This window comes from Diospyros lotus, chromosome 12, assembly GCF_014633365.1.
Source record: "Diospyros lotus cultivar Yz01 chromosome 12, ASM1463336v1, whole genome shotgun sequence".
In the NCBI taxonomy this organism is placed as follows: domain Eukaryota; kingdom Viridiplantae; phylum Streptophyta; class Magnoliopsida; order Ericales; family Ebenaceae; genus Diospyros; species Diospyros lotus.
Window position 1 is genome coordinate 7,560,543 of NC_068349.1, and position 16,513 is coordinate 7,577,055.

General features: G+C 40.5%; 3 protein-coding genes across 6 annotated transcripts; 2 read left to right on the plus strand and 1 right to left on the minus strand.

Moving 5' to 3' along the window:
* The first annotated feature begins 2,751 nt into the window (after positions 1 to 2,751).
* On the plus strand, positions 2,752 to 8,247 carry LOC127787392 (cellulose synthase-like protein D3). Of its 3 annotated transcripts, none has more exons than XM_052315413.1 (4): positions 2,752 to 3,004; positions 3,931 to 4,822; positions 5,371 to 6,178; positions 6,268 to 8,247. In XM_052315413.1, exons 2-4 carry the CDS (start codon positions 3,972 to 3,974, stop codon positions 8,026 to 8,028), a joined length of 3,420 nt encoding a protein of 1,139 aa, XP_052171373.1. In that variant the 5' UTR covers positions 2,752 to 3,004; positions 3,931 to 3,971; the 3' UTR covers positions 8,029 to 8,247. The 3 variants fall into 3 exon arrangements, with proteins under 3 accessions (XP_052171373.1, XP_052171372.1, XP_052171374.1); XM_052315412.1 differs by lacking the exon at positions 2,752 to 3,004 and adding an exon at positions 3,280 to 3,610; XM_052315414.1 differs by lacking the exon at positions 2,752 to 3,004 and having other exon boundaries at positions 3,621 to 4,822.
* Positions 8,248 to 9,036: 789 nt separating this feature from the next.
* On the minus strand, positions 9,037 to 16,410 carry LOC127787393 (UV-B-induced protein At3g17800, chloroplastic). 2 transcript variants are annotated; one of them, XM_052315416.1, is made up of 3 exons: positions 16,152 to 16,410; positions 14,306 to 14,583; positions 9,037 to 9,970 (listed from the first exon to the last, which is right to left on the minus strand). In XM_052315416.1, the coding sequence occupies exons 1-3, from the start codon at positions 16,281 to 16,283 to the stop codon at positions 9,172 to 9,174; spliced, it is 1,209 nt and encodes a 402-aa protein (XP_052171376.1). In that variant the 5' UTR covers positions 16,284 to 16,410; the 3' UTR covers positions 9,037 to 9,171. The 2 variants fall into 2 exon arrangements, with proteins under 2 accessions (XP_052171376.1, XP_052171375.1); XM_052315415.1 differs by having other exon boundaries at positions 9,037 to 9,973; positions 16,152 to 16,407.
* Positions 10,955 to 13,596, plus strand: LOC127787396 (uncharacterized). The gene is made up of 2 exons (XM_052315419.1): positions 10,955 to 12,528; positions 12,624 to 13,596. Exons 1-2 carry the CDS (start codon positions 12,464 to 12,466, stop codon positions 13,141 to 13,143), a joined length of 585 nt encoding a protein of 194 aa, XP_052171379.1. The 5' UTR covers positions 10,955 to 12,463; the 3' UTR covers positions 13,144 to 13,596.
* Positions 16,411 to 16,513: the final 103 nt, after the last annotated feature.

Here is a 16,513-nt window from a genome sequence, read left to right on the forward strand (position 1 = left end):
CCCACACACCCAAACCCAACCCAACAAAACAAAAATATAATACCTTGAACAAAATAAGTAAATAAATTTGACTGGTAAGAAAAAGATAAAAACTTTATATTATTTGGATGGATGACTTGAAATTTGAATCTAAGTTAGGGTGCAAAGGTGAAATTTGGGTGAAAAGAAAATGAATTTTAATAAATTGGAAGTTTAAACTGTTTGATTGGTATAATTTTTTACCTGAAAAATGATGTTATTTTTCATCTTTTGGTGTTTGATTGTTAATATTTTCTATAAAATTTGATTATTTTCTTGATATTTCGTGTTTGATAAGTATTATTTTTTATGAAAAATGACACATTTTTCATAAAATTCAATAGTGAAAATATATTGAAAAACGCTAAATCCCTACACACACACACACATATATATATATATCCAAACCAATACTGAAAATGTATACATCTCCGCATACACAGACATATATATACATAAATATATATACACACACAGATACCTATATATATATGCACACATACATACATATATATATATACGTCTTCTTTCTCATTGTTTCCCCGCTCACCCACCCGTTGTCGCTCATCGTTGCTGACCCACTCACTCGCTCGCCCTCCTTCTCGTTTGCTCTATGTCCCTATCGTTGCAGAGATCTACTTCCATGGAAATTAAAGGGGATGAAGACAGGAGCACAGTGTGTTGTTGCTTTAATTGCTTGGAAAATCGGAGCTCTTTCCCTTCCCCCAAGGAATTTGGTTTCCTTGATTTAAAGGAAAAAGTTATCACGTGATAAGAAATGAGAAAATGAATTTTTTGGAAAAATTTGGCTGTCAAACACTACACAAATGGAAAATTGGATGGAAAAAATCTCTTTTCTCAAGAAAAAATGGCTATCAAATAGGCCCTTTTGATAGGCTGTCTTTTCTATGGAAAATGGTCATTTTCCACCCAAATTCTAACTTTTGAAGTATTTGATTGACCAAAATTTTTATGAAAAATATTTTTTCATTTAGGATCGCGTGACCATTTTTTCTCACTTTTGCTAAAAAATGAATTCGCATGAGGGAAAGAAATTGTTTTTCAAGCAAATGCATTCTCATTCTCGACCGTCCTTCATCCGACGTTACTAGACCATCTTTGTTGATAAAAATGCACTCTCATTTCTGTGTGTATATATACATACACACAAATATATATATATATAGAAAGAGAGAAAGAGAGTTATATATATATATATAGAAAGAGAGAGATTGACAGAACAAGCAAGAAAAAACAACAATGAGCAATGGGGGAAAGCAAGGAAAAGAATAGAGTTTGAGAGAGAGAGAGGGGGGGAAAGAGAGAGATGGCTAGCGAAGATAGCAGCGACAACAATGGCCGCTACAACTGGCTATGGCAACAATGATGGCCATTGTAATTGGCGATGGGAGAAGGCAGAGAAGAGAAATGAGTTTGGGAGAGAGGGGGGAGACGAGGAAGAGATTGGGGTTCGGGGATAAAATTATAGTCATACACTCATAATTAATAATTTTCATATAAATAATTTTTAAATAATTAAATTATTTAAAATTCATTTTCTTTTTACGTAAGTTGTCCTTAGTGTGAATCTAAATTGAAAAAGTTGGAATTATAACCCAACTAATGGCCCCGCCCTAATTCACAAACACATCCAATCGTGATGACTTAGGAGGGATGCATTGGTCATTGAAAAGGCTTTCCTATTTGGGCTCTTATGATTATTTAGTAGAAATAATCGGCTGCAATCACGGCTGGCTGGCGCAGGTGGAGCCCACGCGGTCCTCCTGTTCTGGTGGGGGGGCCCACTGAGAAACAAAAACATGCGTGCACGAAGAAGAACATCCATGTGCGCGCGGCCTCGGATACAACGATGTTAGCACGAACCATTGACTTAAGAATCCCGTGTTTCGCCTGCCACGTGGCACGCGGTCCCTTCGTATTCCCACCCGCCGACGGCGACACACATTCCCCCTCCGCCCCGCCGATTTTGGCGGCTGTCACGAAACTGCAATGTGGTCGGTCACCTTTGTCGGGCTGAGGCTGCCTCTTCAGTTTTATTATTATTATTATTATTATTATTATTTTTATGTTTCTGTTTCAGCCTCTTTATTCTTTGATATTGTGTTAATATTTTGTTGTTTAAAAGAAGAGATGGGAATGAAATGAGCAAATAAATAAAAATGCCCTTGTTTTGATAATGGTCAATCTTTGGTGAGTGTGAGTCCCACCAAATGGCAAAGGAAAGGAATAGGAATTGAAAATTGGAATTAGATGAAGAGAATTAGAAATTTGAACAAATTATCTTATACTCTTTAATCTTAATTAAATTGAATTTTATTAATAATTATTTTTAAATAATCGTCTTTACACGATCTTCGATACTCATATTCTCGATTACGCAAAGAAAAATAAATCGTAAATTAGGTCTTTAATCCTAACATAAGACAAAGATCGAATTTGTAACTTATCGAATTAATATCGACATAGTACTTACATAATCGCTTAATTTATACCTTATTTCTATGATCTCATGTGATGTGACGATGTTTTATTTCTACCCACATCAATTCTAAAATAACAAAATCACAAATTATTTTTTTTATTTATTGTCATTAAACTCTCTTGGGTTACTTTTTCATTAAATGAATATATTCCTATAATAAACATTTATTTCTATTTTGCCCGTTCATTCTTTTGTGGTGCGTGTTTGTGTGTGTATACATATTCATTCTTTTTTTTCCCCCACCCCTTTACTTTCCGTTCCTTTCCTTCCTTCCTTTTCCTCTTCCCTCTCCTCTACTTCCAAACGCCGGCAATCTCCCCAAGAACACCACCGCCCGCCGCTGGCGCCTTAACGCTCTCTATCTTTGCCGGAAATTTTTGGCATATCCAGAGATTCCAAATACACAGATCCACACTGTAGGCACACCAATGCTATTCAAGCTCTGAACACCATTCTCTCCGCACCAAGTCTCTGTTTTGGAAGGTAAGTCAAGTTAATATCTCCCTTATTTTTTACTACCCAGAACGGCCGGCGGCCCCTTGAGAATGTGGGATTTCGTATGGCTTTTGTGGGTTTCGTTTGGGAGTGGTTTGTCTTTGAGCCCATTCAGCTGAGTTTTTGAAGTTCCAACTCGGTCACTGACTCGATCTCTGTTTTCTAGTTCTGAATAGCCCAAAAACACAGACAAATTAGGTCACTGTCATTGCGTCCATAATACATGGATTTGTAGCAATGGTTCAAAGCATATCTCAAGTTTCATGGTCTTGAAAGCTATCGACAGCTGTTGGTTTATTTACTTTTCTGGGTTGAATGTTTCTTGCCCTCTCCTGGAAGCCGATCCATTCTTTTTTCTATTATTTAATTTACTACTACTAGTCTACTAGGAATTGGAAAACGAGTGACAAGTATGTACTTGTCCTACTGTGTGTATATATATGTACAGGAAGAGGGGTCTCACATCTGTTCAACAACATTTTTTCCTGGGTTTCTGTCTCTGTTCCGCGTTTGGCAAAAGATGGGTTCTGAAAATCATGTTTGATGATTCAAAAGTCCATTTGTTTTTTCATCTCCAGATTGTTGGTACTTTCTGTGAGTTTTCTGTTCTAAACTTGTTATGTCGTACTGATGGGAAAAAATCTTGGATTTTTGGTTCAGAGACATTCTTCCTAGTTTTGGCTGAAGGACAGGTTTAGGGAAAGAGAAAGAGGGGGGGGGTTGTCATAATTTTGTCTCGATCTAACATTAGAATTCTCATTTTTCCTTAACGCTCATTCACATTTGAAGGAGTATTCATTATGATTCTAAGAGACATAATTAGCTCGAATGAGTTCGAAATCTTATCTGAGAAATCCGTAGCTAATTCTTGCCAATGCACATCTGAGCTTCTATTTTCCTATTCTTAATTTCAGGAACGGGATATAGATCGTCGTCTACTACAAATTTATATAGTATGGCTTCGAGATCATCCAAAGCTTCGGAATCACAACAGGGAAAGGCAGTTCCTATGACGGTGACGTTCGCGAGGAGGACTTCATCAGGCCGATATGTCAACTACTCGAGGGAGTCGAATGATCTGGATAGTGAGATTGGCAGTGGGGAGTTCATGAACTACACTGTGCAAATACCACCAACACCGGATAACCAACCGATGGATTCATCGGTCTCTCAGAGAGTTGAAGAGCAGTATGTATCAAATTCGTTGTTTACCGGCGGATTTAACAGTGTTACTCGCGCTCATTTGATGGATAAGGTAATAGAGTCTGAAACAAGCCATCCTCAGATGGCTGGTGCAAAAGGATCTTCGTGTGCAATACCTGGTTGCGATGGAAAAGTGATGAGCGATGAGCGGGGAGAAGACATCCTACCATGTGAATGTGATTTTAAGATATGCAGGGATTGTTATGTCGATGCTGTGAAAAGTGGAGATGGGATGTGTCCGGGATGTAAAGAGCCATACAGGGCCACAGATTTGGATCAGAAGGTTGTGGATAACAGCCGGACGCTGCCACTGCCACTGCCATCAAATGTGGGGATGTCGAAAATGGAGAGGAGGTTGTCATTGATGAAATCGGCAAAATCAGGGATGCTGACAAAGAGTCAGACGGGGGAGTTTGATCATAACCGATGGCTGTTCGAGACCAAGGGAACTTACGGATATGGCAATGCTATTTGGCCCGAGGAGGGGGGATTGGGGAATGAGAAAACTGATGGGGTTGGGGAACCTTCACAACTTCTTAGTAAGCCCTGGAGGCCCCTCACTCGTAAACTGAAGATACCTGCCGCAGTTTTGAGCCCATATCGGTATAATCACGAGCCCTCATATTTCTTGGCTATTCATCTCTGTTGATTGTCATCCACTCATTCCAATCAGACTGCATTTGTTTCTTAATTTATCATTTTATGGTTATACATAATGATCATCTAGCATTATGATTCTAGCACATCTTATATATTTCATTATTGGAAGGTCTGTTAATCAGGTAAAATGATTGGTTTACTGGAACACAAAGGTAATCGCTGATATGTATGCTAACATGTCTCTTAATAAGTTAGTTGGATTGGGCTTTTGATTTTTAACTTCCTCCCCCATCCCACTTCAAAAGGGCGGCGGCATCTATTCTTATTTTCTTATATTTTGTACTTCTTTTTTCCACTTTGCATTATGGGTTACACTTTGAAGTTTCTATGGTACAATTACAAACTTGCATTAATTGGTGTTTCACACTTAGAACCAGCTCTACCATACAAGTTCATCGTTAAGTTTGCTATGTATGTCTCAAGTCTGAACATTAATTACAAGCCCATCTAATTTCATCCTAGATGTTTATTTTGCTGCATTATGTGTACAGACTCCTAATCTTTGTCCGGATTGCTGCTCTGTCATTATTTCTTGCGTGGAGGCTCCGACACCAAAATGATGATGCACCTTGGCTGTGGTTTATGTCGGTTGTTTGCGAGGTTTGGTTTGCATTCTCCTGGTTACTTGATCAGCTGCCAAAGTTCTGCCCTGTGAATCGCGCCACGGATCTTAATGTTTTGAAAGACAAGTTTGAGACATCCGGTCCCCACAACCCTACCGGAAAATCTGATCTTCCAGGAATAGATGTCTTCGTTTCTACTGCAGACCCAGAGAAAGAACCGCCCCTTGTCACTGCCAACACCATCCTATCCATTCTGGCTGCTGATTATCCCGTTGAAAAGCTTTCTTGTTATGTTTCTGATGATGGTGGTGCGCTTCTAACATTTGAGGCCATGGCAGAAGCTGCAAGTTTTGCAAACTTATGGGTCCCATTTTGCCGGAAACATGATATCGAGCCAAGGAACCCGGAAACTTACTTCAATCTGAAGAGAGATCCTTATAAGAATAAGGTGCGACAGGACTTTGTCAAGGATCGTAGACGGGTGAAGCGCGAGTATGATGAGTTCAAGGTTCGGATTAACGGCCTTCCTGATTCAATCCGGCGGCGCTCTGATGCCTTTAATGCTCGAGAAGAAATCAAGGCTATGAAACTTCAGCGAGAGAATGCCGGCGATGAACCGGTGGAAAATATAAAGATCCCCAAGGCTACCTGGATGGCTGATGGAACCCATTGGCCTGGTACTTGGATGGTTCCTTCTGCTGAGCACACTAGGGGTGATCATGCAGGAATTATTCAGGTAATTTTTCATTTGACGATTATTCTTGACCAGTTTGAATTTGTTTAAGATTAATCCTAATCCTAATCCTAATTGCATTGTAATTATAGGTGATGTTGAAACCCCCAAGTGATGAGCCATTACATGGGGCAGCTGTTGATTCTAATCCTATTGATCTGACGGAAGTTGACATTCGGCTTCCCCTGTTGGTTTACGTTTCTCGTGAAAAGCGTCCTGGGTATGATCACAACAAGAAGGCTGGTGCCATGAATGCTTTGGTTCGAGCCTCAGCCATCATGTCCAATGGACCCTTCATTCTGAACCTTGACTGCGATCACTACGTCTACAACTCCCAAGCACTGAGGGAAGGTATGTGTTTTATGATGGACCGTGGTGGTGATCGTATTTGCTACGTCCAGTTTCCTCAGAGGTTCGAAGGAATCGACCCATCGGATCGCTATGCCAATCATAACACGGTCTTCTTTGACGTTAACATGCGAGCCCTTGACGGGCTTCAGGGTCCAGTCTATGTTGGAACAGGATGCCTCTTTCGCAGGATTGCTTTGTATGGTTTTGACCCTCCTCGATCAAAAGACTATCACTCTGCTGGCTGCTGCAGCTGTTGCTTTGCTCGTCGTAAGAAATCTTCTACTGTTGCTTCTGCTCCCGAGGAGAATAGGGCACTTCAAATGGGAGATTCTGATGAAGAGGAAATGAACCTCTCCTCCTTCCCCAAGAAGTTCGGTAACTCCTCATTTTTGGTGGACTCAATTCCAGTGGCTGAATTCCAAGGCCGGCCCCTGGCTGATCACCCTGCCGTGAGGAACGGACGACCTCCGGGAGCTCTTACTATTCCTCGAGATCTCCTCGACGCATCCACGGTGGCTGAAGCAATTAGTGTCATCTCATGTTGGTATGAAGATAAAACCGAATGGGGGACTCGGGTTGGCTGGATTTATGGATCCGTGACTGAGGATGTGGTCACAGGTTATAGGATGCACAACCGGGGATGGAGATCGGTTTACTGCGTCACCAAGAGGGATGCTTTCCGAGGGACTGCTCCAATCAACCTGACTGATCGTCTTCACCAGGTCCTCCGGTGGGCGACTGGCTCTGTCGAGATATTCTTCTCGCGCAACAATGCTCTCCTGGCCAGCCCTAAGATGAAGTTGCTGCAGAGAATCGCTTACCTCAATGTTGGCATCTACCCATTCACCTCTATTTTTCTCATAGTCTATTGCTTCCTACCAGCTCTTTCCCTGTTCTCTGGCCAGTTCATCGTCCAGTCCCTCAATGTCGCCTTCTTGACCTACCTTCTGCTCATCACCTTGACGCTCTGCATGCTCGCCGTGCTCGAGATCAAGTGGTCTGGCATTGCCCTCGAAGAGTGGTGGCGAAACGAGCAGTTCTGGTTAATTGGAGGCACAAGTGCTCACCTTGCAGCCGTGCTGCAAGGCCTACTGAAGGTAATTGCTGGCATCGAGATCTCCTTCACGCTGACATCCAAGTCGGCTGGTGACGATGCGGATGACGAGTACGCCGACCTGTACATCATCAAATGGACGTCCCTGATGATCCCGCCAATCACAATCATGATGGTCAACTTGATCGCAATCGCGGTAGGGGTCAGCCGAACCATATACAGCACCATTCCACAATGGAGCCGGCTGCTCGGAGGGGTCTTCTTCAGCTTCTGGGTGCTGGCTCATCTGTACCCATTCGCGAAAGGGCTGATGGGAAGGCGTGGCCGGACGCCCACAATCGTGTTCGTGTGGTCAGGCCTTCTGGCTATCACCATCTCCCTTCTGTGGGTGGCCATCAATCCTCCATCGGGGAGTTCAGAAATTGGTGGATCCTTCCAGTTCCCCTGAGTAATTTTGGCTTCTTCTTCTTCTTCACCTAAATCTCTCGGTTTCTAGTTCAGAGGTTGCTGTTTTTTCTGCAGCAGGTTGCTTGTAAGAGAGATGGGCAAAGAGCCTTGAGAAGAAGATACACACAACATCACAGTTATTCCTTGATTCTTATAGTAACCACCTTCACATGACAAATAAATTCTTTGTATAGTGTATTATAATAGTCTTTTAATTTGATGGAAATTTGCATATAGAATATTTTAAAAAAGAAAAGAAAATAAAACCCTATGGACCCTTAGAATTTGTGAATCGTATGATAGACGAACGCTAACCCAAAAAAAGGTATCAAACTAGGAAGTTGAAAACTGAATAATTTCCAGTTAAGGGGCGACCCCCACGAGCAACCACTTGGGTGGCACCTCCATCATCCTTTGTTTATATTGTATCAGATTTCTTAATTTGTTACAAATGAATCCCATTTCCCGTGAAAAATACAAACACGACTTTTTGTTGTGAATCCGCAGATTCTACCCTTTGCCATATTGATCTTTTTACGTTTTTTTGGGCCCCCACTTCCCATTCCCACCAGTCTCTAGGACTAGCAACAGCAAGCAACACAACCAGAAAACGATCTCTTCCAACCGCTTTGACAAAACTGAAAGTCAAAACATAATAATAGTTGACATTCAATGTTTGAAACTCAATCTCATAAGAGGAAAGAGGCGAAATTCAGGCTGTTGTCCACAGCCGAAGAGGCGAAATTCCCCTTTATTCTTCCACGGTACAAAAAATAATATCAATCATGACTTTTGCTTGCTCTCATGCAAACACACTCTTCTTTCATATTAGTCAAACAGCACAAAAACAAAATAATATAACAATAAAAAAAAAAAAAAGGTTTCTTGGTCCTACTTCTATCTTTTTTAAACTACTGTTTTGCTCTGTGTGTAAAACAAGCAAAGCTTTGTGCGAGCATGACCTGTGATTAGGATCTGGATCTGGTAAATCCAAATGGCCCGTGATTAATGTTAAGAAGTCAAGACTCAAGATATTTACATTCAACCACATGCTGGATTAGCAGGTTGGATTCAAGTAATACAGTTCCTAAAGCTGGAAGAACATCAATTCTGAAGAACAAGCAAGCATACACCTCAAAGACGTCTAGCTCTTGAGGAAGTGGTATTTGGATTCAGTATAACCTTCGGCATCCCATAGAAAAGACCCAAATGCAGTTGCCTCCAGTACGAGCATTGCCAATCCAGAAAATGCAAGCGAAACAACTTCATCGTTGGATGCATCGAGGGTACCATCCTCCGAAATCCTGACATCGGGCCTTCCAAAAAGTGCCTGTGTCTGTCTCTCAATCAAAGAAATAGCTTCCTTCGATCTTATGGTAGCGTATGCCTGAAGTGTCTCCGCATCTAAATACACCACATAGGATCTTAATCCATGCGATTTGCCGTCACTGGAATCAGACTGGCTGCCTTCATCCCCATCGGACTCAGGTGGGATACTGATCAAGGAGTCTACATCCCAAAGCTGGTTATCTTGAACCTTTGCATCTTCTTCATAGAAACCCTTTGGAAGGGTGTTCATTGATCTCTCGAGTTGAAACCTCTGATCAACGCGTTTCAGGAAATAACCATATATTATAGAAGCGGCATACAACTTTCCAAGCTTAATTTTGCTGATCTGAATTATCGTATCCAGAGGTCCCACAACCCGATCCCCAAGAACAAGAGATAAGTGACTCTGTATCATCTCAAATACTTCATCCGAATGCACAGACGCTAGTTTCTGTTCTTGATTAGGCCAAAAATCTACCCTGCCTGTCGGATCTGAGGTTGCTGAAATTTTTGGGATCAGTGATATTCCTTTGTCCACGAATTTCTGTACAATCAAACAGTACATTATCTCTTCCAAGGTCTTCTGTCTTTCCTTCTTTTTCACTTCAGCTATTCTCCTGACAACATGGTTCTTAGTTTTTTTTCTTTGCCAAGTAAAACATGATTCTTAGTTATGCTAATCATTTTGATACTGGTAGCAAATGAATCATTCAGTGAGGGAGTGCTAACCAATCAGGCAGTTAAGAAGAGACTTGCAACCCAGATTTAGTTCTATGTATGACACCCTTATACAAGAAGTGTTCACATATTCTTAGATAATAGAATTATACGCATCACTTAAAGAACATGCACACACACCAAGCGAAGCCCAAACACATATCAAGGACCCTAACACAACCTAAACCTATCACAACAAATCAAGTCAAGAAAAGCATTTCCCTAAAGCAAGGGTAGGGCTGCATACAGTTGACATTCCCCAAGCCCACAATCTTGTGCACTGGTTCCACATTTACCTTTTTACAATAACTAACACAGTAAAAACAAACCCAAATGGGGGAGAGCCATTTGGTACATAGCTTACTCTTGCTTTGCAAAGAGGTTATTTTCAGTTACAAGTGAGCAATCTTATCATGGCTACCAACGCTTGCCCTCGTTTCAAAACTTTTTCAACAATCAAAGATCAAAACTTTGTTCAAAGGGCTAGGAATAAAAAATATCACAAACACGAAAGAAGACATGAAAACTTTTAAAAATTATGGAGATGCATGGAAACAATTAAAAAATATTTATAAAAGTCAAGATTAAATAGTTGCACATGTTTGACAACCTGTTTATCACCTTAATTAAATAAAGGTAAAATAATGTCATGACCCCAAGGGCATAGGAGTAATTGTTCTATTGCATGTATTTTTCTTTGTTGTACCTTAGGCTGTTGTAATATTGTACCTACAGTTAGTTACTAACTGAAAGGATGTCATAACCTATAAATAGGCTAAAGGAGGAGAGAATGGCAGCTGTCAGATCCGAGATCTGACAAGAAGAATTCTCTCCAATTAAGAGATAAACTTGCAGGAATTTTGGGAGGGAGAAGCAGAATTGGGGAGAAAGAAATCAGAGAAAGAGAGAGAACGAGAGATTTGGGAGGGAAAAATGGCTGATTCAATTATCAATTCATTCCTTCAAATGAACTGAGTCAGCGTATTTATACTGCTCAGTTGGGGATCGGTGCCAAAACGGTTGCCAAATCCCTTCTAGAATCAGCAACTTGCCTAACCACTTGTAAAACAACTTCGCATTGCTGGAACATTCCTCCAGCAAGCTAATTCCCTCCAAAAATTAAAAACATAGCTACCAAAATATTAAAGACATAGCTACAAAAATAAGGCCCAGCAGCTAGGTACGTGACAGCAGCTTATGAATGAAAATTGAATTCTGTTTCTCTCTCTTGTTTCTTCTAAATTCTCCTTCCATTCTTCTAAAATCCTCCCTCCTCCTCATGATTTCTCCCTCCCTTTCTATTCTCTCACGTCCATTCCCTCCAAATTCCATTCTCAACCCTCAGTAAACTCCAGGAGTGTGACATTTGGCACCAGAGCCAATCAATCCTCGGCTGTGATTCCAGCAATTCTTGCTCTAAGAATTTGGGCAAATTCATTTCAGCCAATTTCCAACACTTCTCTGTGGATTAATTTCCAAGAGTTTTTGACGCAATTCCAAGCAACAGAGCAAATTGAAATTATCAGCAGGCAGTAGAAGCAGTTTCAGAGGTGATTCAGATTTGAAGGCGAAGCAGAGTAGGCGATGCTCAGGAACAGAACTGATCGAGTATCAATCCAGGACCAATTGAGTCATAAGAAGCAGTCGAGCAGACCTTGGCCTTCAACTTCTCCTGCTCACTATTAATTTCTGTTGGTTCTCAGTGAATTCTCAGATTGCAACAGAACCAACGACTTCTAGCGGTGATTCCAACGATCCAGGCAATCCAGGCCACTTCTATTTGCTGCAACAGATCCGATCGAACTCTCAGGAAGTTGCAGTAGAGCAGATCAAAGAGGACCTGACAATTGCTGATCTCAGGCGATCCTTGGAAGTAGATCGGCAACAAATTTTGAGGTTAGATCAAAGCAATTCCTGGAAGCAATGGCAAAAGGCAGATTAGGCTCACTGAAAATTAGATCCAGGTTCGATTAGAATTTGGGAGCAGATCAGAAACAATTCTTTGAAGGAAGTGAAATGGCGGAAGGCACAAGGATGAAACAGCTTGAGTTGAGGATGGAGGTGTTGGAACTGGGGATGATACAGACTCAAGAGGCCGTGATCCACAGCAGGGAGGATATCTCGGCCATAAGAGAGAACGTGCGAGAGGATCTCGCTGCATCTCAAGAGAGTATGCAGAGGAAATTAGAGGCACCGGGAGACGATGGGTCAATATGGCCAGAGAATAGACGGCGTGTTCAAAATGCTGTCGACATTACTGCCTCAATTTTGTTTATCAGCAGATTTTCTGCCGAGGTCTGTTTCTGATCCAATCTTGCCTTGTGACGGATTTCTTCATTGAGTTTCCAGGTTGGAGTTCCCACCGAGATCCACTTCTGATCCAATCTTGCATGGTGATGAGATTCCTCCCCGAGCTTCAGTTGAGGAATTACCAATTGAAGAGCCAGCAGTCCAGGTAAGAGGTTCTTCTCAAACCTCCCATTATACTCCCATGCTTAGGTTGGAGATACTGGTTTTTGAAGAATCAAAACTGAGATAGTGAATCCGCAGAGGCGAGAGATTTTTTCAGCATTACAATATACCAGAAGGACAGAGGATTAACCTTGCAGCAGCCTATCTAAACGATACTGCTGATTCTTGGTATCAAGGCTGGAATGAGAAGAGGAGACGGGAGGCCAATTGGACTGAGTTCGTGAAGGATCTATGCGACCGGTTTGGAGAGAAGACAATGACCGACGTGGTTGAAGAATTTAACAAACTTCAGCAAGACGGATCTGTGACAGAGTATCAGATCCGGTTTGAAGAACTAAGGTCTCTAATGTTGAATTCCCAGCCTGCTTTAACAACAGGGCACTACTTTGTTTCCAGCTTCATTAGCGGCCTTAAGGATGAACCAAGGCCAATTGTAAAAATGATGCAGGCTGCTGAGAAGGCAAAGCTACAGGAGCTTACATTGGAAGCAATTTTCAATAAGTACACAATCTCAATGGAAATTCAGCCTTTGTTCTATCAACCATTGGAAAGGAATCAAGTAAATGTGAATTCTAAGGTTTATCCAAAATGCAGCTAAATCATCTACTATGGAGCAAAGAAGAAGGTTAGGATTATGTTATAATTATGGAGATAAATTCAGTCCCAGCCACTGATGTCAAAGACAGTTACTGAATATGGAAGGAGTAGAGAACAAAAACGAAGAAAAGAACTAGCGGAAATTGGGTGACGAAAAAGGAACAATTGTAATAAGTTTCTTGGGAACAAGAAACCTCTCAAGGTGGGGAGAGGGAGGGGGTGGGGATTGTCACAACCCCAAGGGCATAGGAGTAATTGTTCTATTGCATGTATTTTTCTTTGTTGTACCTTATGTTGTTGTAGTATTGTACCTACAGTTAGTTATTAACTGAAAGGATGTAATAGCCTATAAATATGCTAAAAAAGGAGAGAATGGCAGCTTATGAATGAAATTTGAATTCTATTTCTCTCTCTTGTTTCTTCTAAATTCTCCCTCCATTCTTCTGAAATCCTCCCTCCTCCTGATTTCTCCTTCCCTTTCTATTCTTTCACGTCCGTTCCCTCCAAATTCCATTCTCAACCATAGGTAAACTCTAGGAGAGTGACAAATACTAAGCTCAAAAGTATATTCAACATAACCAAAAAAGTTACAAAAAAAGAATGTTAATGTTACAAAAACATAAAAGCCAGAAAAGTAACAATATCTATAGTAACCAAATATCAAAGTTAAAACAGGGTTAGTTTAAATATTCTACTATTCTAGCATGATTAAGAATAGCCTTCAGTACATATTCAAGCTCATATGAAATAAATGGAGAAAGGGATTCACTATGATAAGATAAAAACAATTGAGGGTGTAACTATAACAACAAAGAGAAAATAAGTGACTGAAACCCAGAATTTTATCTCTTCGTCTCTCTGTCTCACATTTTCCTTTCTCTTCTTGGATTTTTTATATAATTATAATTCTCTCTCTTGTTCTCAATTCTTTTCTTTTAACAAACAAACAAAAATTAAACCCCACTTGAAATACTCCTAAAAAAAATAACAGTTATTTTATGTTCCTGATAATGGATAAGGAAAATGAGTTTTAATATGTTTTAGGCGGAATGATGTTTTGTTTTTTTGCAGAAACATTTCCTCCATTTATTAGAAGATAGGCAATCAACAATCAGACAGAAACTACGTGCATGTGGATGTGGCAAAGAGATTAAACAACTTACTTGTAGAGGAGATCCTGTGCTGAAGGTTGAGTTTCTTCTCCCTGGGCATCTCTTTCAGCTTGAAGGTTCTCAAGCTGCTGGTCAATGGCTGCAGGGAGCAGATGCGGGTGGGTTTGCAATATTTGTGCCAACAGCTGGCCTACCGGAGAGTCAAATTGAACAGGAGCAACTGGTGCCAAATCACCACCAGAACTACCTGCTGCTCTCACTATTAAGCCTCTTGCTGGAGACTTATCTGATCCGATTCCTAGCTTAGGAATGGAATGTAAAGGACAGCCCTGCAAATAAAAAGCATGGTAAGAACACAGTTACGTAGCATCTAAATTAGTTGTATTAAACGCCGAACCTCTCTCATTTTTAAAGCTAAGAGAAGCAACGAGTACACACAGGACATACAGCAAAGGAGTGTATGATTCTCAGCAGGATGGCCCCATGATTTTGATTTGGTACATCAAAATTATAAAATTGTCCTGAAGAACGCAATCTAGCTTGAGGACTTCTTGTGAAACTTTCTTCAGCACAAGGCTTGGCTATCAAAAAACTGGAGCAGAAATTAACAAATTTACTCTTCCATCTTTGTCAAAAACTTACACTGGCATAAGGCAATGAATCTCTTTTTCCATGCTTGCAATGTTGAACTGGCTTAAATTTTTTAGGCTTTTTATTCTCACATTTATCAGCACAGCAGAAAATTAAAGCATAATGGATATCAAATGTGAAGAGTTGTAGAGTTCTAACAGCAGAAATATAAGTTTATATGACCTTTTTTTCAAGCATGAATCCTTTATGGATCAGTATAAAGTAAATAAATTAGTATATCACAGGAATTTTCCAACACTATCAAAGAAAAATATGCAAAGTGCATCAAAGAAAATAATAAAGGAGCTTGATCGATTCAATGGAAACTGTTAAGTCAATAATTCACAGAATAATTACAAAATCTCCATCATGAATATGGTGGGTCACCCTACAACCACCAATATGTTTCATCAGTAGACAAGTATGATACAACATTTAAGTACTCATAAATACAGAACCAGAAGGCATAGTTGCAGATTAAAATACCATAAGCATGCATTTGGATGCTCAGAAACTTGAGGGAAGGGGACGAAAGAAAGAAAATTCATGTGCAGAGGGACACTGCCAATGCTTGTTACGCTAGCGCAAGAAATGGCCGTACCTGTCTTGCTCATAATACTAGGAAACATTGTGAACATAATCTCAAAGATTAAGAATATAGAGCCCCCCCTGTCATGGAATGTATCTCAAGAATGCAAAGGAACACTACTTCACATGTATAACATCACTGCTTATATACAAAAAGTGTTTACTTTTAGCTCAAATTTATCACCATTAACCATTTTACATTCCTTTTCCACGTTTTTTTAAAAGCAATCCCCCAATCCCCAACTTAAAAAATGTAATTCAATAAAGACTCGTCATGATCAAATCATAAACCATAAAAGGAACAAGATTGACTGGTTTCAGGTTACAACACTTGCCCTTGTGAGTTCTTCCTATACCACTGGCTTTGTTGTTGTCTCAATTGTTCATTAGTTAGCTAAACTGACTAACATAGAGGTAAGCCCTAGGAGGAAAATTTTGAGAACTTGAAATATTTTGGATCATCAAACAGGTTAGACGAGTTCCAATCTTCCCCGTCGATTATAAATCGCCTTGACCAAAAAATTACTTTATTTCAATCAAGGTCGCTGAAACTGTTCTGTGTTTGAATCTACAGGCCCCATATGGAATGAGATTCTACCTTTCGACTTTCTTCTACGCTCTCACGATTCCTCAGCAAACATGTAAGTATGCATTGTTAGATAAGGTACTGAAAGCTTACTCTGATGAATTCAGAAGAAGGAAGGAACTTCGAGTCGGAGAATGCGTGCAAATGCCTGAATTCCGGCGACTTGAAGCCTCCGGCGGACGGGAGAGCCACCAGTACGTCCGCTATTATCCCTGAAATCGGCATGTCTCCCCTCTCAAAATCCCTGGTGCCGTTAGGGTTTTGAAGCCTCTGCGTGAGAGAGAGAGAGAGAGAGAGAGAGAGAGAGATTACAGTATTTCAGGACAGTGCAGAATCGGTGGGTTAAAAGATTAGGGAAGATTTTTTTTCCCGTTTGGTGACGGTTTCGAACCGTTTATGGCTCCGATTAAAGACGGAGAAAATTACACCAAAACAGTCAACTAATATAAATTAAT

Bases quoted from the DNA above. Each gene is read 5' to 3' on its own strand.
- LOC127787392 (XM_052315413.1), top strand. From the start codon at position 3,972: ATGGCTTCGAGATCATCCAAAGCTTCGGAATCACAACAGGGAAAGGCA. The intron at 4,823-5,370 runs GTATAATCACGA...TTATGTGTACAG, and splicing joins GCAGTTTTGAGCCCATATCG to ACTCCTAATCTTTGTCCGGA. The intron at 6,179-6,267 runs GTAATTTTTCAT...TTGTAATTATAG, and splicing joins ATCATGCAGGAATTATTCAG to GTGATGTTGAAACCCCCAAG.
- LOC127787396 (XM_052315419.1), top strand. From the start codon at position 12,464: ATGGTGATGAGATTCCTCCCCGAGCTTCAGTTGAGGAATTACCAATTG. The intron at 12,529-12,623 runs GTAAGAGGTTCT...GTGAATCCGCAG, and splicing joins TTGAAGAGCCAGCAGTCCAG to AGGCGAGAGATTTTTTCAGC.
- LOC127787393 (XM_052315415.1), bottom strand. From the start codon at position 16,283: ATGCCGATTTCAGGGATAATAGCGGACGTACTGGTGGCTCTCCCGTCC. The intron at 14,584-16,151 runs GTAAGCTTTCAG...TTTTATTTGCAG, and splicing joins CTTCTTCTGAATTCATCAGA to GGCTGTCCTTTACATTCCAT. The intron at 9,974-14,305 runs GTAAGTTGTTTA...CCATGTTGTCAG, and splicing joins GCACAGGATCTCCTCTACAA to GAGAATAGCTGAAGTGAAAA.